The sequence below is a fragment of the Eumetopias jubatus genome, unplaced genomic scaffold (genome assembly GCF_037043125.1).
Source record: "Eumetopias jubatus isolate StellerSeaLion01/CBP00866 unplaced genomic scaffold, mEumJub1_p1.0 scaffold_4, whole genome shotgun sequence".
Lineage (NCBI taxonomy): Eukaryota > Metazoa > Chordata > Mammalia > Carnivora > Otariidae > Eumetopias > Eumetopias jubatus.
In genome coordinates this window covers 326,080-353,418 of record NW_028274810.1, presented here as the reverse complement: position 1 = coordinate 353,418, position 27,339 = coordinate 326,080, and the positions used below count along the sequence as shown (strand labels likewise).

The 27,339-nt window shown below is 40.8% G+C and overlaps 1 protein-coding gene across 1 annotated transcript; it reads right to left on the bottom strand.

Annotated features, from left to right (window-relative positions):
• Positions 1-9,515: 9,515 nt before the first annotated feature.
• LOC148164444 (DNA topoisomerase 2-binding protein 1-like) lies at positions 9,516-22,227 on the bottom strand. Its single transcript, XM_088022892.1, has 5 exons — positions 22,170-22,227; positions 21,045-21,182; positions 19,029-19,118; positions 18,694-18,855; positions 9,516-9,820 (listed from the first exon to the last, which is right to left on the bottom strand). The coding sequence occupies exons 2-5, from the start codon at positions 21,093-21,095 to the stop codon at positions 9,677-9,679; spliced, it is 447 nt and encodes a 148-aa protein (XP_087879018.1). The 5' UTR covers positions 21,096-21,182; positions 22,170-22,227; the 3' UTR covers positions 9,516-9,676.
• Between the last annotated feature and the right edge of the window lie 5,112 nt (positions 22,228-27,339).

Sequence of the window (27,339 nt, the reverse complement as noted above, 5' to 3'; positions counted from 1 at the left end):
CTTTCAGTCTGGATGTATCTTTAGGTTCAAAATGAGTCTCCTGTAGACAGCATATGGATGGGTCCTGTCTTTTTATCCAATCTGCAACCCTGTGCCATTTTATGGGAGCAGTTAGCTTTTCACTTTGAGGGTGATTATTGAGAGATATGAATTTATTATCATCATGTTGCCTGTGAAGTCCTTGTTTCTATAGACTGTCTCTGTAAATTTCTGTTCTATATCACTCTTGGGGTCTTTCTCCTGTTGTGGAACCCCCCCCCGCCTTAATATTTCTTGTAGGGCCAGCTTAGTTGTCACATATTCTTTCAGTTTCTGCTGTCTTGGAAGCTCTGCATCTTTCCATCCATTCTAAATGACGGCATTGCCAGATAAAGTATTCTTGGCTGTATGTTCTTCTCGTTAATACCCTGAATATGTCTTGCTAGGCCTTTCTGGCTTGCCAGGTCTCTGTGGGTAGGTCTGACATTATTCTGATGTTCCTCCTTCTGTACATAAGGAATCTCTTCCCCCTAACTGCCCTTAAGATGGCTTCCTTGGTTCTAAGATTTACGCGTTTTACTATTACATGCTGGGGCATTGGTCTGTTTTCCTTCATCTTGGGAGGGGTCCTCTCTGCCTCTAGGACACGAATGTTTGTTTCATTCCCCAGATTAGGGAAGTTCTCAGCTACGATTTGCTCAAATATATCTTCTAGTCCTCTCTCTCTCCCCACCCCCTCAGGGATGCCAATAATTTTGACATTGGAACATTTCATGGCATCACTTATTTCTCTAATTCTGTTTTCATGGATTTTGAGCTTTTTTCCCAGGTCTCCTTTTTCCCCTTCTTTTCTATCAATTGGTCGTCTAGATCAGTAATTCATTCTTCTGTCTCATTTACCCTAGCTGTTAGAGTATCTAGATTTAGATTGGATCTCGTTGATAGCATTTTTTTAAAAGATTTTTTTAAAAATTTATTTGAGAGAGAGAGAATAAGAGACAGAGAGCACGAGAGGGAAGAGGGTCAGAGGGAGAAGCAGACTCCCCGCTGAGCAGGGAGCCCGACGTGGGACTCGATCCTGGGACTCCAGGATCATGACCCAAGGCGAAGGCGGTCACTCAACCAACTGAGCCACTCAGGTGCCCTCGTTGATAGCATTTTTAAGTTCTGCCAATTCAGCTTTAATTTCTGTTCTTAGAGATTCTATGCTGCCATTAATCAATTTCTCCATTCTAGCTGTTGTCTTCATAACTGTTACCCTGAAGTCCATCCCCTGACATCTTGGTTATATCTGTATCCATTTGTCAATCTGTGGCAGAAGTTACAGTCTCTGAGTCTTTCCTATTTTGGGGGCTCCTCCTCTTAGTCATTCTGTTGAGGGGTGGTTGAGGGAGTGCACAGAGTCCAAATTATTGACCACAACCTAAGCAAGATGCACCCGTTTTCTAGGCACCTTAGGGTTGTTGGCCTCTTGTTCTCCCAGCCTGTCTTCTGGGGGAGGGGCCTGCCACGCTGTTACTTAGGCAACCCTGTTTGGGCAGAGGTGCCCTGCCCCCTGTTGATGGGGGAGGGATGGGCTCAGTGAAAACCGTTTTTGGGGGGCTTTTGTTCTCTGGTGGCTTTCCCTGGCGGCTTTCTGTGTCTCTTCCAAGAGTCAGAGCAGAAGAGACCATTTCCAACCCTCTGCCTCAGAGCAGAGAGATCGCAGTTTGTTTTTCAGCGAGCTCTCCAGGCCACAGGATCTCTCTTTCTGTCTGTGCTGCTATAAACTGCAACATCCTGGGTTGTGCGCCCCTCAGCAGGGCTCCCAGTCCTCACCTCCTGGTCAGGGCTTGGGGGCACGGTACTGCCCTTTGTGCTTCTAAAACTGCTGGCCACCCCCAGTTTGCACGTGTGGCCCTGCTGCTCCAGGTTTCAGTCTGGGGGCTGCTCTAAACTCCTTTCCCTGCTGCTACCGTTCTGTGAGTCTGTGCCCTGTCCCCAGCATGGGAGGCTATCACTCACCCCAGCATAGGATCCCCATGGCTTCCTCCCCATTCTTTTTATCTTCAGATATGTGCCCGCAGAATTATAGCTCCCTGCTTCATACCTTGAAACCAGTCTCCTGCAATATTCTGTTTGTAGAGATCCAGATTTATCTTCTTACATCTCAGGCTGATTTCATGGGTGTTCAGAGTGGTCTGGTAGATAGCCAGCACAATTCAGGGGACCGGTTGGAACGGGGTCCCCTACTCCTCCGCCATCTTTTCCCTTCACCTCTTTTTTTGTTGTTGTTGCCATTTTAATTGCTGTTGTGTCTTGGTGTGGACCTCCTTGGTTGAATTTGTTGGGGGGATCTCTGTGCCTCCTGAATCTGGGTCTGTGTTTCCCTTCCCAGATTCAGGAAGTTTATAGCTCTTCTTTTTTCTTTTTTTTTTTTAAGAAAATCTTTTTATTTTATTATTTTAGATTTTTATTTGAGAGAGAGAATGAGATAGAGCATGAGAGGGGAGAGGGTCAGAGGGAGAAGCAGACTCCCTGCCAAGCAGGGAGCCCGATGCGGTACTCGATCCTGGGACTCCAGGATCATGACCTGAGCCTAAGGCCGTTGCCCAACCAACTGAGCCATCCAGGCGCCCAGCTCTTATTTTTTCAAATACCTTTTCTGGCCCCCTTTCTCTTCTCCTTCTGGGACCCCTATAATGGGATATTAGTATATTTTACATCGTCACAGAGTTCCTTTAACCTATCCTCATTTTCTAAATTCTTTTTCATTTTTGCTGTTTAATTTGGTTGTTTTCTACTACCCTGTCTTCCAGATCATGAATTTGTGGTGCATCCTTTAATCTATTGTTGATTCCCTCTAGTGTATTTTTCATTTTACTTATTGTATTCTTCAGCTCTGATTGGTTCTTTTTATATTTTTTGTTTCTTTGTTGAAGTTCTCACTGAGTTCATCCACTCTTCTCTCAAGTCTGATGAGCATCTTTATGGCCATTATTTTGAAATCTTTATCAAGTAGATCAGTTATCTTGGTTTTGTTTTGTTCTCTTTTGAGGTTTTGTCTTATTTTTTCATTTGGAACCTATTCCTGTCTCCTCACTTTGACACGGTGTGTTTATTTCTGTGTATTAATTAGGTGGATCAGCTACATTCCTGGTCTTGAAGGTAGTGGCCTTATGTAGAAGGCAGCCTGTAGTACCCAGTAGCTCAGTCCTCCTTGTCACTAGGACCAGGCACTCCAGGGTTGCCCATGTGTGGACTGTGTGTGTCCTCCTGTTGTGACTTGGCTGCGACTCCTGCAGACATGCTGGTGGGTAGGGCTGGCTTCCAGCACAGCCTGCCTCTGAGAGGCCTTGTGGTAGCTGCTTGTGTGTGCTGTTGGGTGAGGTTAGTCTCCTGTGCAGCTCCCTGAGAGTCCTTGCCACAGTTCTTGCTGATATGTTTGTGGGCAGGGCTGCCTCCCCTCCCTGCTGGTCCTGGCAAGGGCTGTCTCACATGTGTATTAGGGTAGTGGTCACTGCAGAAGGATGCTGGTCTCACCCAGAGCTGTCAGTTGGATGTGGCTGGGCAGGAGCTCCTTTGGAGAGGCACCTTGCCAGGGTGAGTGGGATTGGTCTGGAGGGAAATGTTGGGGTGGGGTGAGTGGCACTAGTTAGGTAGATGTAGAGTGTTGGGACTGGCTCCCATCAGCACTGGAGCAGTTATGTTGAAGGAGGGCAAGAAAAATTGTGTGTACCTGCACCTCCATCCCTGGAGAAAGTTCTTATAGATCTCTGCCTCTTTGGCACACGCCTTATGGTCTATCCATCTCCTTCACATGTAACCCAGGTGCTTTTGAAACTGCTGCCTCTGTGATGGGTCTTGGACTGAGTGATGTCATGTGTTTGCCCTTAAAAGTGGAGTCTCAGTTTCCTATACCCTTTTGGGTCTCCCAGAATTTAGCCCTGCTCATTTTCAAAGCCAGAGATTATGGGGGCTTGTCTTCCCAGGGCAGATGCCCAGGGCAGGGTGTGCTGGATGTGGGGCTTGATCCCCTCATTCCTCAGGGAGGATCTTTGTACCTGTGATAATCCTCCTGTTTGTGGTTCCCCACCTGTGGGTCACCATACTGGGAGTTTTGGCTCCTAACCACACCTCTGCCCTCCTACCTTCTTGATCTGGCTTTCTCTGTATGACTTTAGCAGTAGAAGAGCTGTTCTGCCAATCTTCATGTCATTTTCAGAGTTGTACTCTATTTAGCTGTAGCCTTGATGTGTCTATGGGAGGAAGTGAGCTCAGGATCCTCTTACTTACTCCGCCATCTTTTCAAGTTCCCCCTTGTAGTCTCTAACTTTTGACACTTTATGATGTCTTCATGTGGGTCTCTTTGGGCTCCTCTTGTTTGGAACTCTGGGCTTCTGTCTAGATGTCTGTTTCCTCCCCCAGGTCGGAGTTTTCAGCCATTATTTCTTCATATATGTTTTCTAACACCCGCCCCCGCCGGCCCGTCTCTTATCGCCTTCTGAGAGCTCTGTAAGGCATATATTGATTTTCTTGATGATGTCCTTTAAGTCCCTTAAGCTATATTCACTTTTTTTTAATATTTCTTTTTGCCACTCTGATTCAATGAGTTCCACTGTCCTGTCTTTGAGCCTTCTGATCCTTTCTTTTGCTTCATCTAACCTGTTGAAGCCCTCTATTGTACAATTTCTTTCTTTTTTTTTTTCTAAGAAAGGGAGAGGGTTGGAGAGGAGCAGAGGGAGAGGGAAAGAGAATCCTAAGCAGGCTCCACACCCAGTGTAGAGCCAGACAAAGGGTTCAATCCCACAACCCTGAGATCATGACCCAAGTGAAATCAAGAGATGGACTCTTAACCAACTGAGCCACCCAGGTGCCCCTCTGTTGTACCTTTTTAGTTATTGTATTCTTCAGGTCTGTGACTTCTGTTTGGTACTTTGTTATATTTTCTCTTTGTTGAAATTTCAACTTCATTCATTCATTATTTTGAGCATGGTGGGCCTCTTTGACCATTATTTTGAACTCTTTACAAGGTAAATCACTTATCTCCATTTCATTATGGTCTTATTCTGAGGTTTTATGTTGTTCTTTCTTTGGAAATGTATTCTTTTTCTTCATTTTCCTTGATTCTCTGTGTTAGTTTCTATGCATTAGATAACACAGCCACCTCTTTCAGTTTTGAAGGAGTGGTCTTCTGTAGGAGATGATCCCTATTGTTTAACCCTGCCCCAGCTCTTGGGTGTCTCTTGAACCTTTGTGATTGTCCAAGCCGCCTACTTTATTATCAGTGACTCCTAGTAGTTGAAGTGTGCCAAGACCTATCAGTGTCCCAAAGGGGAGGATCTTGGTCAGCACCTAAATTCAGGCTGATTGGAAGCCAGACCCTCATACAGTAGCTTGTAAAGTATGCAAATATACCATTTTCAGGGGAATACAGGGAAATGGGCATTTCTGTCTGCTCCCTCTGCACTGAGTCCTGGAATGACAGCCAGTTAAAAACTTCCCCCCCCCACTGTCCCATTGAACCTGTGAACAGAAGCCCCACCAGCCACCACAGCCAGGCTATCATGGGATGTATCTTCTGAGTGGCAGCCATAAATGCTGGAGCACCAGATGTATATACACATTCCTTTCTCAAAGACACCAGTGACCTGGGGTGGGACAGGGGGAGAATGAAAATATGGTGCCCACTGGACCCCCTTCCTGGTCTCTGCAGAAGATGGTGGTTGGCCTCCAGATGTGTATTTAATTGGAAGCCAGCCCCTCAGGCCACAGCTATAAAGAAGCTAACTGGCCTCTCACAGTAAGACTGGGGGTGTGTTTCAGTCTTCTGTCTGTGCTGTGCCCTGAGGGTGGTAGCAAGGAACTGTTTCTGGGATTACTGTTAAAGCCCTATGGGACCTGTGAATGTAAGCCCTGCTGGCCACAGACCCAGGTGGTCAAGGGGTGTCTCCCAGGGAGTAGTTACGAAAACGGGGCACCAGATGTGTGCACAAGCTCCTTTTTAGGAGATACTGGTGACTTGGAGCTAGGCAGAGGGAGAGTGTGAAGATAGTACTGCACTGTTGAGGTCTCTGGTGAGGATTGTAGAGGTCTCTGGTGAGGATTGTAGTTGGCTCTTACCTTAGATGCATGTTTGATTAGAAGCCAGCCCCTCAGGCCAAAGCTATAAAGCTAAGCTAATAGACCTCTCACAGAAAGGCTGGAGGTGTGTTTGTTTGCTGTCCCCATGCTGTGCCCCAGGAGGTAGCCCGTGAAGAACTCTTTCTGCATTTGTTACAATATGGGACCTGTGAATGTAAGCCCTGCTGGCCACCAGAGCCAGGTGACCAGGGATGTCCTCTGGACAGAAGCCACGCAAACCAGATGTGTGCATAAGCTCCTTCTGGGGAGATGCCAGTAACCTGCAGGAACAGGGCCCACAGGCCTCTAGATGTGTTAGATTAGAAGCCTGTCCTTCAGGCTGAAGCTTTAAGATAAGCAAGCAGGCCCCCTTCACACAAAGCCTGGGACTGCGGCTGAGTTTCTGTTGGCCGGCTCCGCACTATGTCCCGGGGGCAAGCGCCAGTTAAGAACCATTTCTGCTTTTGTTACAGTCCCATGGGATCCACAGATGTAAGCCACTTGTGCCAGGTGATCAGGAGGTGTCCCCTGGGTGGCAGCTGCTGCAAAAACTGGGGCACCACACATAAAGCAGGGTACCAGATGTGTGCACAAGCTCCTTTCTGGGAGACAGTGGTGGCTGGGAGTGCAGCAGAGGGAGAGCGCAAGATGGCGCCTGCCAGTCCTCAGACTTTGGAGTATTTAAGTAGGTCCTTCAGGTTTTAAATTGGATGCCTGCCCCTCAGGCTGAAGCTTTAAGATAAGCAACTAGGCCTCTCTCACAAAATGCCTGGGCACTTTTCAGTCAGCTGCATCTGCTCTGGGCCCTGGAGTGGATGAGTCCACGTCAGCCCTTTGAGAAGCTGTTTCTTGTATTGCTGTAGCCACGTGGGTCTCGTGGAAGCCCCTTTGGCTTTCAAAGCTAGTTATTTTGGGGGCTCATCTCTGAGGGGCAGGTCTTAAGAGTTGGGGTCAAATGGAGGGTTTAAACCCTTCACCCTTTAGGGAGAAGCTCGGGGTCATGAGTTCCCTCCCGATTGTGGGTTGCTGCACCAGAGGTGAGGTTTACGCTGAGGTGTGGAAAAACGGAGCTGGGTGGCTTGCTTTGTTGATAGATCTAGATTAAAAAGTATTTTTAGGACTAGAGTGGGAATCAGCACACTATGGCCCATTGCCTATTTTTGTATGGTTTTAAGCTAGAAATGGTTGGGATAGAATGCCACAAAGACCCAGCCCACAAAACTTAAAATGTTTACTATCTGGACTTCTACAGAGAAGTTTGCCAACTCCTGATACAAAGCAATGTGTATTAAAGCACCGCTGGGTGAAATGTGTACCTGTGAAATAGTAGGTTTGGATTATGACAGTGGTTTGTCTTTTTGGGGTGGGAAGTCACAGATCTGAGTTGTAAAACTGAGCTCTGCCCTAAAAATGCACATATACCAAATTGTGCCTATGCCAATTCCAGCCATGATGGCCCCCAGGTTAAGAATCTTTACACTGTAATATTTATTAGCCCCTGATTGAGCTGCCAGAATTAGGGCCCCTGGCCATATGATCTTGCTTAACCTAATTACCTCCTTAAAAGCCCTATCTCCAGGTTGTCACTTTGGAGGTTAGGCTTCAACCTCTGAATTTGTATGTGTGTGCAACACAATTCAGTCTGTAATACAGATCCTGCCTCTTTAATCTCTGTGAGGAAGCATGCTTTCTAAAGGTGGTTTGCTCCTGAATCCTGTGTACTACTTCTATGCTAAAGGAGTATTTGTTGCATTGATGAATGCTGGCCATCAGACGCACAACAAAATCCATGGAATATAAGATTCTAATTTAAGTGCCACATTAAAATACTAGAGCAATTCTGAGGAGAAACTAAGAGTAATCAAGGAAAGCTTTTGTGCCTTCCTAAATGAGAGAACTTCCTGTGCTTAGAACTACTTGCGTGTAAGGCCTTGCTGGCATTAGGGCATCTAGAGTCTGAGAGTGGAAGCCAAAGCGGAAATGGCTGACAGAGTCTGGAGAATCAGGAGGAGCAGGTGAAATCTGGACTCTTAAATTTATAAACTATGTTTAAGAACTGACTGGAAAAACAGTTCATAATCTTGGCAGAAAAGAAAATGGTACATTATGTAATTTTATCTGGGCTAGGGACAAAGAGGATCTAACATTTACTTTCACAGAGCACTCGTGAAGTTGTTTTGAACAGTAGTGACTATTGCAAAGAATCTAAGGGATGAAATTTGGGGAAACTTGCCACAAGCTGCCAGGGAAAAGAGTGAAAAGACTCTACTCACACAAAATGGCCCCCATAAAACCAGGTCGGGGGTTTCTGTTTGGGGAGGGGCATGGTTACACGACAATGCTATCTCTTTGGCTGTGTAGGAATTTTTGACCTGAGCTGTGAATTTAGTTCAAAGCCAAAAACTGAAGGGCCGGGATAACCCCCTCTATTTCCCTCCATTCAGAGGAAGACCCGATAAAAAACTTGAGGGGTTTTGTGTCTAGGATAAGAACTTCCACCCTTCACCATTTGAGTTTGCCTTTCAAGAGTCATTATGAAATGGGGCCATTTACATCAAAATCATAGTTCTGATTCTGGTTCTTCCTTTCAGCAAAATGAGGTAGCTTTACATTTAGAGGACTGTGGTAACACATGTAGCATTTGGTGTTTAGGTTTAGATTAATACAGGCTAATGCAATCTTGTAGTTCCAATAAAAGGGTTTTAACCCACTAATATAATAGCCTACATAAGTAACAAACATCAGAAATATAACTAGCGATTTTTGAGTTTAAAAAGTTATTTTAGGGAGGGAGGGGGCTGAGGGAGAGGGACAGGGAATCCAGGCAGACTCCGAGCTCAGCCCGGAGCCCGACCTGGGACTTGATCCCATGACCTGAGCCACCCGAGCTGAAACCAAGAGTCGGATGTTCAACCACCTGCACAACTCCGGTGCCCCAGCAATTTCTTTTTTAAGCTATATTTTACAAATCATTTATTGCTTCAAAAAGAGAATGGACACCAAAATGCTTTGCATTTAAAAACTTAACTAATTTGAGTCACTTTTATTTATTATTTTCCAAGTTTTGGCACCCAAACTTGGCAAACATCATGGAGATCTGTACAAACATGCATATACATATATACACTCACATATTTAAGTTTAAAGCCTCAGTTCCTCAAACCTTGTACTCAGGCTCCTGTTAAAAAGAGGGAAAGGGGTGAGAAGAATCAGGGAAAACATGAAAAAAATCCCAGTTGATAACTTCCTTATTGTTACGAATTAAAGCTGGCATTTTAAAGTAAAATCCATCACCTTACTAAAACTTCCACTAAGCTACAGCCTCGGATATTAAATAAACAGCCCCATACACACTTCAATGTGGTTTAATGACAAGATGGCTGAGGATCTGTTTTGTTATTTCAGGTAAAAGTTAATATTTCAGTGGTTAAAATTTCAGGTGTTAAAAACTAACTACAAGCAAGGTCATCATTATACTCTGAAGCTGAATTCTTCTACAGCCGCTTGTCTTTAAATTACTATGCAAATCCAAGACAGTAACATTCAGGCTTTATAATTAAAATACTAATGTTTGGTGACTAAAGAGTAAACATGATTAGTTTACTCTAGGTCGTTTGATTTTATTTTTCTCTGTAGGAGCTTTCCTCTTCTGTGATAATCCAGGCCCAGGTTCCTTATTATTCGGAAGAAATGAAATCGCTTCTGGCAGACAGTAATTTTCTACTTGAGGAGGGGATTCCTATAAAAGGGAAAAACACTGTTCATTTTTCCTTGACTGTGCTTTTGAACCAGAAAAAACTTGAGATTTGTCTTTTAAGGTATGCTACTTAGCACTTATCACATTTAGGGAACAGAACCTGTGTGACAAAATCTCACCTTTTATCAGAAAAATAGATTTATAGCTCAGGTGGAATGGGGCCAGCTCAGATCTTGATAATGGTTTCATTTGTAAAAAGGTATGGTTAAGAAGTGACACCTTATACTTAGTGTCGATTTTTAAAAATATTTAAACATGTGAGGTAGGTGTTTTTTTATTTTACAGATAAGATAAAAAAAGGTTAAATAACATATAACTAGCAGGAGTTAAAGCCAAAATTCATACATTGCCTCTAAAACCCTTAAAATTCTCTTCCTCACAACCATATTCCAACCCAAAACGACCTTTCCCTCATTAAAAGTGTGATAAAAATTTTCTAGCAAGATGGCAGACTGGAAAACATGAAAATGCATCACCATAAAATACTGAGTAAGTGCCTTTTGATTCAACTCTTCCCTGGATGACAACTTCCGACCCAAATATGTTAAAAGCAACTACCCCAAGACACTGGAGAGGAAATGAGATCAGGCAAATACCAAAGGGGTTGACACTGGGTAGGGAGTGAATTTCTCTTCATTTTTGTTTTTGTTGTAAGGAGAAGTCGGTATTATGAGGGCCAAGTCACAACAGAAAACATGTAGTAATGGCCTGAAACCACAGCCACTGGAAAATGAGGTGGGAAATCCCAGGAGGGAGCAGGGGAAGCCTCACACTCGGGTATGAAATCTGCCCAAATCTTTGCCCTCTCACCATGGATGCGCAGAGGCGGCTCAAGTAAGGCTAAAGCTTTGATCCCGCACTCACTGCAAGAGGTGCCTGGTAAGCAAACAGAATGGCATTCCCTAAGGAACGTAACAGAATCTAGTTTTTACAACTTAGACGCATGCAAATTACTCCACATCTGAAGAACATGACCCATTCTCAAGAAAAAACAATCAGAATCCAAAAACCCAATAAAGATCTAAAACTTATATGTATTGAAAATTACAAAATGTTCATGAAGGAAATCAAAGACGACTTAAATATGCTGTATTCATGGACTGAAAGACTGAACATAGTGAAGATGTCAATTCACTTAAATTGATCTGTAGGTTTAATGTGATTCCTATCAAAATCGTAGCAAGATGTTTTCATAGGCATATAGATAAGCTTATTTAAAAACTTAAAAGGTATAGGCCCTAGAAAAGCTAAAAGGATCTTGAAAAAGAAGAGTAAAGAGGAATCGCTACCTAATATCAGATATAAGAAGAAAGATGCTATTGCAGAGGGAAAGACCTAGATCAATAGACCCCCAACATATGCCAAACTGAATTTTGACCAAGGTGTAAAAGCAACTAAGTGGAGGACAGTTCTTTTACGGTGGAGCAATTGGACATTCTGAGTGACCTAAACTTCACACCTTCTGTGAAAACCTCACACCTCATGACATTTATGAAGCACACCAAAGGCATTCACTCTTGACTAGCCATTATGGAACTGCAAATTAAAACCACAATGAGAGATTACTACATACCAACTGAAATGGCTAAAAAAAAGTGACAAATGCCAATAAGGATACAGAAAAACGATCACTTATAACAGTGGTAGGAATGTAAAATATGACCACTCTGGAAACACACTTAGGAATTTATCCCAATGCAATGAAATCTTATTTCCACATAAAATATGTGCAAAAAATGTTCATAGCAGCTTTAGTCATAATAGCCCCAAAGTAGAAACAACCCAGATGTCCTTCAATAGGCTAATGGTTAAGCTGTAGATCTCAAATGTTCAATAAAAAGTAATAAAATCACTGATACAAGCAACACCTGAATGATTCCGAAGGGAATCTTGCTAAAAAAAAAAGCCGGGGCGCCTGGGTGGCTCAGTCGTTAAGTGTCTGCCTCCGGCTCAGGTCATGATCCTGGAGTCCCGGGATCGAATCCCACATCAGGCTCCCTGCTCAACGGGAGGCCTGCTTCTCTCTCTCCCACTCCCCCTGCTTGTGTTCCTGCTCTCTCTCTGTCAAATAAATAGATGAAATCTTAAAAAAAAAAAAAAAAAGCCAATCCGAAAAGATTACACACTATATTGATTCCATTTAAGATTTAAAGACACTGACAACAGATTAGTGGTTGACAGGTGTAAGAGACCGCTGGGAGAAGAGAATGAAGGGAAGGAGGTGGGTGTAGTTAAAAAAAAAAAAAGGCAAAATGAATGATTGCTGTAGCGATAGATTGTTCTGTATCTTGACTGTGGTGGCAGACACATGAAGCAGAAGTGGGGAAATTGGGGGCGCCTGGGTGGCTCAGTTGGTTAGGCGACTGCCTTCGGCTCAGGTCATGATCCCAGAGTCCTGGGATCGAGTCCCACATCGGGCTTCCTGCTCAGCAGGGAGTCTGCTTCTCCCTCTGACCCTCTTCCCTCTCGTGCTCTCTCTCATTCTCTCTCTCTCAAATAAATAAAATCTTAAAAAAAAGTGGGGAAATCGGAATAAGTTTGGATTGCATCAGGTCAATATCCTGGCTGTAATACTGTCTTATATTGTTGCAAGATATCATCCCCTGGGGGAAACTATTATTTCTTACAATTGCATGTAAAGCTACCGATTACCTCAAAATAAAAGCAGTCTTGCTCATGACCCCGATGTTGGAAATAGTAGACAATGATACCAAAGCAGCTCTTATCCTTGAAATGAGTGAAATGAAAAAGTAGAAAAATAGAAACCATAAAAAAGAGCTGATTCTAGATATAAAAAAATTTAATATCTAAATAAGAAAATCTCCTGTAAGAGCCTTTAGAATGAAAATAACAGGAAAAAAAATCAGTGAAGTAATAAATAGGAATTAGTCAATCAGAAAACACAGAAAGTAAATATGGCCTGAAGGACCTGAGGGAGGGACCTGTGGGACAATATCAAAAGGTACGAGTGATTAAATTCCCATATAGACAGGAAAGAATGGAGAAGTAATTGTCAAAATTTCTCAAGTTTGGTGAAAGAGAGAAATTTACAGATTGAAGAAGCTCTGCAGAAAAAGCAGGATTAATATAAAGAAACTACACCTGGAAGTATCATAAATGGTGAAAATCAAAGATGAAACAGCCAGAAGAAAAAATGAGACACTGCACTGCATACAGGAGAAGAAATCAAATTACCACTGACTTCTCAGAAATAACGGAGGCCAGCAGAAAGTGGAGTCGTTAGTAAAAAACACTATCAACCCTAAATCCTATGCCCTACAAAAAGATCCTTCAGGCATAATGGTAAAATAGACACTCTCAAATAAAAGAAAACTAGAATTGGTCCCATCAGACTTATACTACAAATCAAAGTTTTGGGCTGAAGGAAAACTGATACCAGATAGGATAAATATAAGACTGTATTTTTCCTTTTAATTTCCTCAAAATACATAGGACCGTTTAAGCAAGTTTTGCTTTATGGCAGAACACTGTTCTGTGGAGCTGTAAGAGACAAGGGAAAATATACAAGTCTACAGAAAGTTTGCTGGCCCCTGCTTTACGTTGAAGGACCGGACACTAAATATTTCAGGCTGTGTGGGAGAGATGGTCTCTGTTGCAATTACTCAGCCCAGTGTTGCACTGCAAAAGCAGAAGAGAGAACATGTAAATGAGTGAATGGAGCTGTGTTCCAGTAAAACTTTGTAACACAGGCAGTGGAGAGGGTTTGGCCTGTGGGCTACAGTTTATTGGCCCCTGGTTTAAAGGATAGGGGAAGTAAAGGAACCTATATGAGTGTAAGATTTCTACATTCCATGTGAAGTGGCACAATATCATTTTAGCTAGACTATAAAAAGTTAAGTATATTATAATCCATAGAGCAAAACACACCCTGCCTCCAACAAAAAAGGCAAGAAAGAAAGAACACAGGAACAAAGACAAATTGAAAACTGCAAAAAAAAAAAAAAACCCTAAATCCAATCATATCAATAATTACACGATGGACTAAACAGTCTAAAGAATAAAAAAAACCCAACGATACCCTTTTTAAAAGAAAGCCATTTCAAATATAAAGGAAAATTCCATTTACAATTGCATCAAGAATAAAATAGGGACAAATTTAATCAAGGAGATAAAAGACTTGTACATTGAAAACTAGACAACATTGGGGCGCCTCGGTGGCTCAGTCTTAAGCGTCTACCTTCGGCTCAGGTCCTGGGATTGAGCCTTGCATTGGGCTGCCTGCTCGGCGGGAAGCCTGCTTCTCCCTCTCCCACTCCCCCTGCTTGTGTTCCTGTTCTTGCTATTTCTCTCTCTGTCAAATAAATAAAATCTTAAAAAAAAGAAAACTAGGCAACACTGATGAAATAGAAGATGACACAAATAAATGGAAAGATATTCCATGCTCATGGACTGGAAAAATTAACACTATTAAAATGTCCACACTACCCAAAGCAACCCACAGATTCAATGCAATCCCTATCAAAATTTCAATGGCATTTTTTCTAGAAATAGAACTAACAATCCTGAAGTTTGTATGGAATCACAAAGACTCCAAATAGCCAAAGCAATCTTTTTTTTTTTTTAAGAGTTATTTATTTTTTGACAGAGAGACACAGCGAGAGAGGGAACACAAGCAGAGGGAGCGGGAAAGGGAGAAGCAGGCTTCCCGTGGAGCAGGGAGCCTGATGCGGGGCTCGATCCCAGGACCCTGGGATCATGACCTGAGCCGAAGGCAGACGCTTAATGACTGAGCCACTCAGGCGCCCCTAGCCAAAGCAATCTTGAGAAAGGAGAACAAAGCTGGAGGCATCATGCTCCCTGATTTTAAACTGTATTACAAAACTATGGTAACCAAACAGTATGGTACTACCACATACACAGACACACAGATCAAGAGAACAGAACAGAAAACCCTGAAATAAACCCAGGCATACTCGATCAATTACAAAGGAGCCAAGAACATACAAAAGGAAAAGGACAGTTTCTTCAATAAATGGTGTTGGAAAAACTAGACAGCTACATGCAAAAGACTGAAACAGGACCACTATCTTATACCATACACAAAAATAAACTCAAAATGGATTAAAGATTCGGATGAAAGACATGAAACTATAAAACTAAAAGAAAATATACGTCATGAGCTCTCTGACATTGGTCTTGGTAAAAATTTTTTGGATTTCACACCAAAATGAAAAGAAACACAAGCAAAAATTAACATGTGGGGAGACATCAAATTAAAAAGCTCATGCATAGTAAAGGACACCATCAGCAAAAGGAAAGGCAACCTAAGAAAGGGAGAAAATATTTGCAAATCATCTATCGGATAGGGGTTAATATCCCAAACCATGTGATTAAAAAATGGGCAGAGATCTGAATAGACATTTCCCCAAAGACACAGATGGTCAACAGGTATACGAAAAGGTGCTCAACGTCACTAATCATCAAAGAAACGCAAATCAAAATCATAACAAGATATTACCTAACACATGTTGGAATAGCTGTTATCAAAAAGACAAGTGTTGATGAGGATATGGAGAAACGAGAACTCTTGTGTACTTCTGGTGGGAATGTAAACTGATGCAGCCATTATTTTTTTTTCCTCAAAAAATTAAAAATATAACTACCTTAAGAGTACACTTAGTTCGATGAGCACTGAGCAATTGTTGAATCATTATATTGCACACCTGAAACTAATAACACTGTGTTAAATACAATCTTAAAAAAAAGGAACTACCTTATGATTCAACAGTTCCAACCTCTATGTATTTATCCAAAAGAAATAAAAACATTAATTCAAAAAGATATCTGCTCTCCTATGTTCACTGCAGCATTATTTACCATAGCTAAGATATGAAAACCTGAGTGTCCACTGACAGATGGATAAAGAAAATTCACACACACACACACAATGGATTAATCAGCCATAAAAAAATATTTCAGCCAAGGAAACCCTGCCAACTGCAGCAACATGGATGGACCTTGATGGCATGATGCAAAGTGAAATAAGTCAGAAAAAGACAAATACTAGATGATTTCACTTACAAGTGGAACCTAATATAAAAAACGGGTGCCTGGGTGGCTCAGTCAGTTAAGCATCTGCCTTCGGCTCAGGTCATGATCCCAGGATCCTGGGATTGACTGCCGCATCGGGCTCCCTGCTCAGTAAGGAGCCTGCTTCTCCCTCTTGCACTCCCCCTGCTCGTGTGCTCTCTGTCAAATAAATAAATAAAATCTTAAAAAAATAAAAAAATAAAAAAAAACCCAAATGAGATAGATACAAAGAACTGACTGGGGGTTGCTAGATGCAGGGTGTGAGGGCTGGGGGAAATGGGTAAGGGTGAACAAGAGGTACAAACTTACAGTTATAAAATAAGCCCTGAGGATGTAATATACAACATGGTGACTGTAGTTGTTAATATTGTATGGTATATTTGAAAGTTGGAAGAGACTCAATCTTGGGAGTTCTTATCATAAGAAAGAAAATCTCATTATGTATGGTGATAATTTTGCATATATAGTCATGAATACATACAACTCTTATGCTGAACATCTGAAATTAATGTCATATGTCATTGTATCTCAAAAAAAAAAAAAAGGCCAGATTCTTCCTTCAGGCAGACTGGAAGATTCCTCTTTGGAGCAATTGAAACAATTCAAGAAGTATATGCAAGTATGAACCCAGACGACAGTCCCCAACAATTAGACCACAAAGACTATTGCATCCGGATCAAAACTGCCAAGACCCAACTGTGTGCTCAGTACTTCCAATCAGCTTAGACAAAGACCCAAACAAAGAGGAAAATGCAGTTTAGTGGATAGAGAATATACCGAAATAAGTTAAAAAAAAGTCAATAAATCCTCTGAGATCCAGTAGAAGGTATTACATCTATGAAGCAAAAAAGATATTAAAAAATTAAAATGTAAATTCAAAAAACTTTTAAAAAGGTCCTGATTATTAAAAACATGATCGCAAAATGAAGAGCTGATAAAAGGAGAAGACTGAACTGAGGGAACCTCTCAAAAAGTGAAGATTATAAAAATAGTGGTGAAATAAGAAGATCCAATATACAAGTAGCAGAAGTACTAGAGAGAACAGAAAGTGGAGGGAAAAAAAATCATCATTGAAATAATTCAAGATTTCCCAGAACTGAAAGACACAAGTTACCAAACCAGAAGAGGCCTACCATGTGCAGTATAATAAAAAGAGACCCTCATGATAGCCTATCATTTTGAAATTTCAGAAAACTAGGGACAAAAAGAGCTTCCTACTAGATTAGTTACATATAACAGATTATGAATCAAAATGGCTTTAACTACTCAACAGCAACACTAGAAGCAAGGAGATAAGCAATCAAAAGTCTAAGGAGAAAATAGGTTCCAACCTAGAATTTGATGCCCATCTAAACGATAAAAGAAATGCAATCACAGAAAAAAAGAATTTTCACACAAAGAAAATCTCAGTTTATCTCCCATGTGCTTTCTCAAGAAGGTACTATAAGAACACCTTCAACCAGATGAGAGCAGATCAGGATGACATGGGATATAGAAACAGGAGATCCAACAGAGAAGAGAAAGGATGATGAATGGAGATCCTGGGATGACACCAGTTTGTAGAAGTAGACGGTGACCATCCAGATTGGAACAGTATGGCTAAGGACATGTTGAAGGCTTTCATCACCAAGATCCCTGCAGCCACTGCACCCAGCTTTTTAATTAATGCTCCCCCCCGCCCCCCCCTCAGCATTTAACCTGAGGTCAGAACACTGGGGTGGGCCTATCTCAAGAGCCTTACTTGTGCTTGGCTTATCTTGACCATGAACTTGAACATGAAGTCACTACTCTCCCTTCCCTAGTCTACTGCTTTGCCCCCACAGAAGTATTCTGTTTTCTCTACTTCTGAGAGCTAGGTAGGAAATAATGAGCTCAGATGTAGAAATACAGAGCAGCCCACTCCCCCCACTGCATTCCTCCAGAAATCTAGTGTCTGACACACAATACAACCCTGAGAAAAGCAGGGAACAAAAAAACTTGAGTTTTTAAAAAAAGTGATTTAGGTGTTTCTAGGAGTTAGTATTGGCTTACCAATTCCAATCAGTACATCCCACCGCTTTATGACAAAGGTTTTATTGTTTATGTTTTAGCCATTCTTTCTATATATCCTGAGCAACTCCCAAACACAAACAGTAAAAATTACACAGCAGGCTAAGTTTTGGCTTCCCCTTATTTCTATACCATTATGTTTGAAATCCTTTGGAGTGAGACATTTATTATCATGTATCCTACCTTGCTGATTCCTGATGGCATTTTAGGTGTTCTGGCATCAGAAAGATTTTTCTTTGCTCATTCAAATCAAAACTTAGGCTATTTGTGAACAGCAATATTCCAACATTATAGAGGGCACTTTTAAAACTTTTAGAGGTACTTAGATTTTTTTTAATTTTTTTTTAAGATTTTATTTATTTGAGAGAGAGAAGGAGATAAAGAGAGAGAGAGCATGAGACGGGGGAGGGTCAGAGGGAGAAGCAGACTCCCTGCTGAGCAGGGAGCCCGATGTGGGACTCGATCCCGGGACTCCAGGATCATGACCTGAGCCGAAGGCAGTCACTTAACCATCTGAGCCACCCAGGCGCCCAGAGGTACTTAGATTTTTATACCTGCTTCATTTAACTCCAAGCTAAATGTTTACATATGTACTCATTATTATAGAAAGTAGAATGAAACTGAATGAAATGAAAGCGAACTGGAGCCAAACATGCTATTAATAAACAAGCCAAGGGTTTTGCTGTGTGGTCACATCCCTATATATATAAGCCTATCTCTGGTGATGAGGAGATCAAGGACAAAATCTTACAAACCTGCATCAGATAATCAGCAATGTACTCTGTTTTCAAGCAGTACACATTTTGGGTGGCAGCTTCTGCTATATTAACCCCTGAGTCATCTGGTTTCAGTTTATTGAAGTCAGAAAAGAGATGTGTGGCTTCTTTAAATAAAGGTACAGAATGACCAGGTAGTACCTAAAGAAAAAATAAGAAATAAGAAGCTATCAGTTTCCCAGAGTAGTTCAACTGTATCATCTGTACTTAAGGATTGTCATCTCACCAAGTACCGAAAATTAAGAACTGATCATAGCAACCTTGTTTGAAAAATAATTTGTGTAAAAAATTCTGTAAATTGACTGAATACAAACCTTTGCTCCTCCTGACTGAAGAAGGCGTTTGAATCCTGCTTCTCGGGATTGGTCAACATATAAGATAACTTTCCACCCACTAAATGCCCCCTACAAATGAAAATATAATCAGTGTTGAAATTATTTGGGAAATAAATGCAAATAATACATTATTTTATCTGTAAATTTAGTTTTATGTCAACAAATAATCTTATAACCTTTACCAAGTGCCACAGTGGTAATTGTCTCTGGTCAGAATATTCTGAAAACACACAACCATGGTGTTTGGCACACAGTAGGTCATCAATAAATACTTGAAGAATGAAGGAAAATGTTTTAATGAATAACATGAAAACAAAGCAACTTGACTTTTGTTTAGCCTTTTCTTGTATTTTTTCTTATAATTAATCCAGGGTAGAACTTAATGCACAACTTCTCAAATTAGATGAAGCCCTCCTTATATTTCTCTTGAAAATGTTTGTGAATTAGAAATATAAAACATTTCACTAGGGAATAACAACAAAAGCCAGTGGAATTACTCTAAAAGAAGGGAATTAAGGCTAACAAGGGCTTGGACACAGGAGAGAACTCAGAATACATCGCACAAGATTATTTAAAACTTGGGTTTCTAACCTTTATGTGAGCCATGGACCCCTTTGACAGTCCAGTGAAACCTATGGATCTGTTCTCTAAATAATTCTTTTAAAGAAACAGCTTTATTGAAATGTAATTTCTGTGCTATATTAATAATGTTTTAAAATACTGGTTTTAACATAAAGTGTAAAGGATTACAAAAAAACCCATTTTATTAAAAATAAAATATTTACAAATTTGTGACAGATGTGCTTCTATATTAATGAATTAAATAAATAGTGGTGGCTGGATAGATTATTATAATTTTGAAGTATAAAGACAGATGGTAGCTACACTTGTGGTGAGCATAATGAATTGTTGTCAAATCTGTTACATACCTGAAACTAATGTAACACTGTGCATCAACTATATTTCAATGAAAAAAAATTGAACATAAGCAGTATCTCAAGATACTTGGAATTATAATGCAAAGCAAAGATATCTTATTTCTGTTGGGGTAAAATCACAAGTACTATTAATAGTGCTGTGATTTTTACCTAGACTTCTATAATAAAAGGAAATGTTTTCAATTGGAGGTTAGTAAAAATAAGGATGTATTCCCTGCCCCATCCAAAGTGTATAAACAGCCTTCCTGAATGTGATCTACAACTCCTTTGGGAGAGTCTGTGGATCCCATGTTAAGAACCCTTGAAGGTAGATGCTGAAGAGTCTTTGGAAGAAATACAGTATGGGTCACATTTTACACATATATTTAAATTATTTTTATGTCTTTTTACTTTAAAAAAAAAAAAGACTTATGGGAGTGCCTGGGTGGCTCAGTCGTTAGGCATCTGCCTTCGGCTCAGCTCATGATCTCAGTGTCCTGGGATCGAGCCCCGCATTGGGCTCCCTGTTCAGCGGGGAGTCTGCTTCTCCCTCCCACTCCCCCTGCTTGTGTTCCCTCTCTGGCTGTGTCTCTCTCTGTCAAATAAACAAAATCTTAAAAAAATAATAATAATAAAAGATTTATGTATTTAAGAGACAGTATGTGCACTAGTGTGCACATGCACAGTGGGGAGAGAGGCAGAGGAAGAGGGAGAGAATCTCCAGCAAACTCCAGGCTGAGCGAGGAGTCCGATGGCAGGGCTTGATCTCATCACCCTAAGATCATGACCTGAGTTAAAATCAAGAATTGGATGCCTAACTGCCTGAGCCACCCAGGCACCCCATTTACACATATATTTTTAATAGAGCCATCAACATTATATATATCTTCCTTGTAATCATAATTAAAATTAGGAATTAACATTAAGCCCAATTTAGAATGCCCAAACTAAGTATATCAACAAAGCATAAAAGACAAGTAGAATTATTATTTTGTTAATAAGCATATTCTCTTAAAATTAAAATCTGTAATAGTCATGACACTGAATGCCGTTCATATCACCATATATATGTTAATACCTCAACGATGCCTGATTCTTGTCTTTGCTGGAGTTTTTTCCTCCATCTCATTGCTGCAAGTGCTAGTCTTCGTTGCTGAACATTGATTCCAGTCAAAACATCGAGTATGGAACTACTTCCCCATTCATAGTCTTCTTCCTAGACAATTAGTAGAATAAACTTTGGATCTGGTCCTACAATATGTCCTCAAGGAGTCCACGATCATTTAAGAGTTAAAAGCTATACATTCAGTTGTTATAAATACAGAGCACTAAATAAGCATCAGTTTATGAACATAGAGGAAAGAAATGTACATTAATTTGGCTTCATAGGAGGGTCAAGTATATCTGGCTTTTAATTAGAAATCAGAAAAATACTGCATACGTTTCTAAGAAATACAGGTAACTACACCTTAGTAATTGGTAATATATAGATTATTGGGCTTCATCCATTTTAAGATGAACTTCACAGAAGGACATGTTCTCAGTGGAGGTATGTGTTAACACCTTGATTACCTGTCCAAAGAAATCATATCCCTAAGGGATCTTGATTGAAAACTTCAAAAACTACATGATAGATATTACTGTGATGGTTAGTTAGGGACCAAAATATTTCAGACAATATTTAAAAAAAAAATGTTCTTTTTTAAAAAGATTTTGTCAGAGGGAGAGCGAGCTGAGTGTGAGCATGAGCAGGGGGGAGGGGCTGAGGGAGAAGCACGCTCCCCACCGAACAAGGAGCCAATGCGGGACTTGATCCCGGTACCCTGCGATCATGACCTGAACCAAAGGCAGATGCTTAACTGACTGAGCCACCCACACGTCCCCAAACAATTTAATATTTAATGGGCTGGCAGTAAGGATAAAAAGTTTACAATGAAGTAATCCTGAAGTTTTCTAATGTTATTCCAAAGAGGGGGAAAAAAAAGCCCAGATTAAAATTAAATAAAACTCATATAACTGAGAATCTGGGTCTGTGATCTCTAAATTTTTTTGCTCTGTTAATCTGGACCTTGTAAAATTGGTATAATCTAATTGGTCATATTTGGTTATTTCAATTATATGAATGGTTAGTGTAGATACTAGAATCAATTAGGACAATTACTTTTAACGAAAAATGATTCTTCATGTTAGTTTGAATACATACCAGCACGAAGTGTCCAGCAGTCCGGCATGCTTCCACGTAGGAGCGATGAAGCACCCATTTCCCAGCTGCCACTGAGGCTAAATACTTCTCGTTTCGAAGTGGATGTCCCACAACAATGTGTGTACAATTGGGATCAAAGCACTGTTTCTCTATTACTAATCCACCTAAAGTAGAGAAAAATTGATACGTGATTGGAATTCTTAACTTCTTCCTAGGAAAGACATGTCAACTCTGCATAGAAATTATTTATAAATAAAATGCACCAAATAAACTGAAAAACCTTGACTGACAATTATTTTACTTCACATACATTTTTTAAAATATTTTTTTACTAACATAATAAAATAAAATAAGAAATATGTATTTTTTAAAGATGATTTGACAGCGAGCACAAGCAGGGGGAGCGGCAGGCAGAGGGAGAGGGAGAAGCAGGACCCTGGGATCATGACCTGGGCCAAAGTCAGCCACTTAACCCCTATAATATTTTTACTTTATTTTTATTAAATATTTTATTTGTCAGAGGTAGGTAGAGACAGAGAGCACAAGCGCGGGGGGGGGGGGCGGCAGCAGAGGGAGAAGCAGACTCCCCGCTGAGCAGGGAGCCCGATGCAGGACTCGATCCCAGGCCCCTGGGATCATTATGTGAGCCAAAGGCAGATGCCCAACCAACTGAGCCACCCAGGCATGCCCCCCATAATTTTTTTTTAAAGATTTTAATTATTTATTTGAGAGAGAGAGAGAAACAGCATGAGAGGGGAGAAGGTCAGGGGGAGAAGCAGGCTCCCTGCTGAGCTGGGAGCCTGATGTGGGACTTGATCCCAGGACCCCGGGATCATGACCTGAGCCGAAGGCAGACGCTTAACCAGCTGAGCCACCCAGGTGCCCCCCCGCCCCATATTTTTAATGAAAATTTAAAATAGAAAAATAGTAAAATGAAATCCAACATACTGATTCTTAAATTATCAAAATTTTGCCATCCTTATTTCAGTATACCCCCTTTGGGCTTAACTATTTTAAAGTAAGTTCCAGGGCGCCTGGGTGGCTCGGTTGTTGGGCATCTGCCTTCGGTTCAGGTCATGATCTCAAGGTCCTGGGATCGAGCCCCATAATCAGGCTCTCTGCTCTGCAGGAAGCCTGTTTCTCCCTCTCCCTCTCCCACTCCCCCTGCTTGTGTTCCTTCTCTCACTGTCTCTCTGGCAAATAAATAAATAAAATCTTAAAAAAAAAAAGTTCTAGACATCCTGTGACTCTACCCCTATCCATTCAGTATGCATCTCTAAAATACATGGTAATTTTCTTATACAGCCCTAATGCTATTATCAGATCTAAATTAATTAACAAAAATTCTTTCCTATTTCAATACTAAATCCTTATGCAAACTTTCCTGTTTGTCTGCACTTGGTTTGTTACAATTAAGATATAAAAACAGAATATAAATAGATGCCATTTACTACTGTTAGTATATTTCTTAAGTCTCAACTACTTTTGCAATTTCCAAGCATTGAAAATGGGTAATCAAGGAGATGGAAGTCAAAAAGGGGCTCCTACAGACTAAAAGCAGAGGAAAATTTTTTGAGTGGAAATAAGGTCAGCAGCCCAACGCAGAAGCTTAGAAGGAAAACACACACGCTAGGGAAATAGAGATGAAGCAGCGGGTGGAAGCTGAACCCTCTTCTCAGATACAGCTGTACGATGCCTGACTTTGAGGAAAGAAGGCATAAACTTATGTAAAGCATGGCTTTTATTGATTGATTTTTGATTTATACTTTAGAAGTTAACCTGATTATGGGTTAGAAAGAGTTGTATTAAAGACTTTGTAAGAATTCAATGAAACATTTGAACTCTATTCATGCTCTACAGATGACTAAGAGAGGCAACTGTTTGAGCACATAGTATACACCAGAGACTGTTGGAAGTGCTCCGGATTAACTCATTTAATCCTCACAACTCTATGAAGGTAGATTACTAGTATTATCTGTAATCTACCCATGATGACACAAGTACAGAGTAACTCACCCAGGATCGGAGTGACAAAAGAACAAGAAGGTGAAAATTCCCTATTGTATTGGGATCTAATTCTATTTAACAGATTTATTCTGTAATCCAGACAACATAATAGACTATTTATGTGAATCAGTTGGCCACAGTTGCTTCATTTATAAAATGAAGGGTCTCTTTGCATTTTACTATCAAAAACTTTCTATTCAGACTCAGTTCCAGCACAGTCTGTCCTCATCTGCCTCTCTTCTGTCTTCTGCTAGTTGATATTACTCTTGTCCAGAGTTTACAGAGATGGAACAAAATATAGGAGACAGACACATGAAGCAGCTTCTTCTGTTCTGAAAGCTCTAGGTAAAGTTGAACAATTTTGATTTCTAACTCTAACTTATTGGGTGACCAGGAAACAGTGTTCCACATTGAGTCCAGTTTCCAAGAAACACAGCTTCTCAACTGTATGACTGTATTTGACAGAAATCTTTAAAAAAAAAAATCATGGCTTTCCACATTCTTAAAAGGACAGCACTAAGTTACATTTAATCTTTTCTTGACTCAGGGCCGTCATTAAAAATAACCGTTATTTAAGTTTTCCTCTATATGAAGCTGTCAGACTGAGTTCTCTTCCTATACTTTCCCTAACTCTATAGAGCTACTTTGTCCAATACAGTAGCCACTAGCCACATGTGACTATCAGACACCTGAAACACAGCCAGACCAAATTGAGATGTGCTAGAAGTGCAAAATATACCCGAGATTTCAAAAACTTAGTAAGGAAAAAAAAAAAGGGTAAAATCTCATTGATATTTTATATTAATTACATGTTGAATATAACACTTTGTGTATAGGTTAAATAAAATATATGCTTTATTAATTTCACTCGATTTTTTTTTTCCTTTTTAAAATGTGGCTACTACTAAGTTTAAAATTTAACATGTGGCTTTTGCTATCTTTCTACTGGACGGTACTGCTTAGAGCACCAGGTTACCTGTCTAGTATGCTGCTTCCAGAATGATGTCAGGTGGAGAGTCTGATAATAATGGAATAAGAATGTTACATAAGGAGGAGCTCCTCTCTGGGTATTACTGTGCCTTCAACTTTACAAAAATGTAGTTTTATTTTAAGTCTATAATTTCAATGATTTCATCAGTGAACAAAAGCCCAAGGCAGCACAAGGGATTCTTAAATCATTTTAATGGTTGGTTTCAATTTAAATCTTTAAATGTTTAAATCCTATGACCCAGTGACTTTAGATTTAGACCTATATAAAGTCAAAGTTCTAATGCTGAGTCAATACATACTGCCTAAGACAAGTTACCCATCTTTTAAGTAGGCTTCACACCCAAACTCATGAACCCAAGATCAAGAATCGCGTGTTCTACCACCTGAGCCAGCCAGGTGCCCCACCCATCTTTTTTCTCTCAATTTGTACATCTTACAAATGATATCAACTACACTGACTTCCAAGGAAGGTTACATTTTTTTTTTCATTTTTTATTGTTATGTTAATCACCATATATTACATAATTTGTTTTGGTGTACTGTTCCATGATTCATTGTTTGTTCATAACACCCAGTGCTCCATGCAGAACGTGCCCTCCTCAATACCCATCACCAGGCTAACCCATCCCCCCACCCTCCTCCCCTCCAGAAACCTCAGTTTGTTTTTCAGAGTCCGTCATCTCTCCTGGTTCGTCTCCCCCTCTGACTTACTCCCCTTCATTCTTCCTCTCCTGCCATCTTCTTCTTTTTCTTTTTTCTTAACATATGTTGCGTTATTTGTTTCAGAAGTACAGATCTGTGATTCAACAGTCTTACACAACTCACAGCGCTCACCGTAGCACATATCTTCCCCAATGTCCATCACCCAGCCACCCCATCCCTCCCACCCCCGACCACTCCAGCAACCCTCAGTTTGTTCCTGAGATTAAGAATTCCTCATATCAGTGAGGTCATATGATACATGTCTTTCTCTGATTGGCTTATTTCACTCAGCATAACACCCTCCAGTTCCATCCACGTCGTTGCAAATGGCAAGATCTCATTCCTTTTGATGGCTGCATAATATTCCATTGTGTATATATACCACTTCTTCTTTAGCCATTCATCTGTCGATGGACATCTTGGCTCTTTCCACAGTTTGGCTATTGTGGACATTGCTGCTATAAACATTGGGGTGCACGTACCCCTTCGGGTCCCTACATTTGTATCTTTGGGGTAAATACCCAGTAGTGCGATTGTTGGATCGAACGGTAGCTCTAATTTCAACTGTTTGAGGAACCTCCATACTGTTTTCCAGAGGGGTTGCACCAGCTTGCATTCCCACCAACAGTGTAGGAGGGTTCCCCTTTCTCCACATCCCCGCCAACATCTGTCGTTCCCTGACTTGTTAATTTTAGCCATTCTGACGGGTGTGAGGTGGTATCTCATTGAGGTTTTGATTTGGATTTCCCTGATGCCGAGCGATGTGGAGCACTTTTTCATGTGCCTGTTGGCCATTTGGATGTCTTCTTTGGAAAAATGTCTGTTCATGTCTTCTGCCCATTTCTTGATTGGATTATTTGTTCTTTGGTTGTTGAGTTTGATAAGTTCTTTATAGATTTTGGACACTAGCCCTTTATCTGATATGTCATTTGCAAATATTTTCTCCCATTCTGTCGGTTGTCTTTTGGTTTTGTGGACTGTTTCTTTTGCTGTGCAAAAGCTTTTTATCTTGATGAAATCCCAATAGTTCATTTTTGCCCTGGCTTCCTGTGCCTTTGGTGATGTTTCTAGGAAGAAGTTGCTGCGGCTGAGGTCGAAGAGGTTGTTACCTGTGTTCTCCTTTAGGATTTGGATGGACTCCTGTCTCACGATTAGGTCTTTCAACCATTTGGAGTCTATTTTTGTGTGTGGTGTAAGGAAATGATCCAGTTTCATTCTTCTGCATGTGGCTGTCCAATTTTCCCAACACCATTTGTTGAAGAGACTGTCTTTTTTCCACTGGACATTCTTTCCTGCTTTGTCAAAGATAAGTTGACCATAGAGTTGAGGGTCCATTTCTGGGCTCTCGATTCTGTTCCATTGATCTATGTGTCTGTTTTTGTGCCAGTACCATACTGTCTTGATGATGACAGCTTTGTAATAGAGCTGGAAGTCCGGAATTGTGATGCCGCCAGCTTTGCTTTTCTTTTTC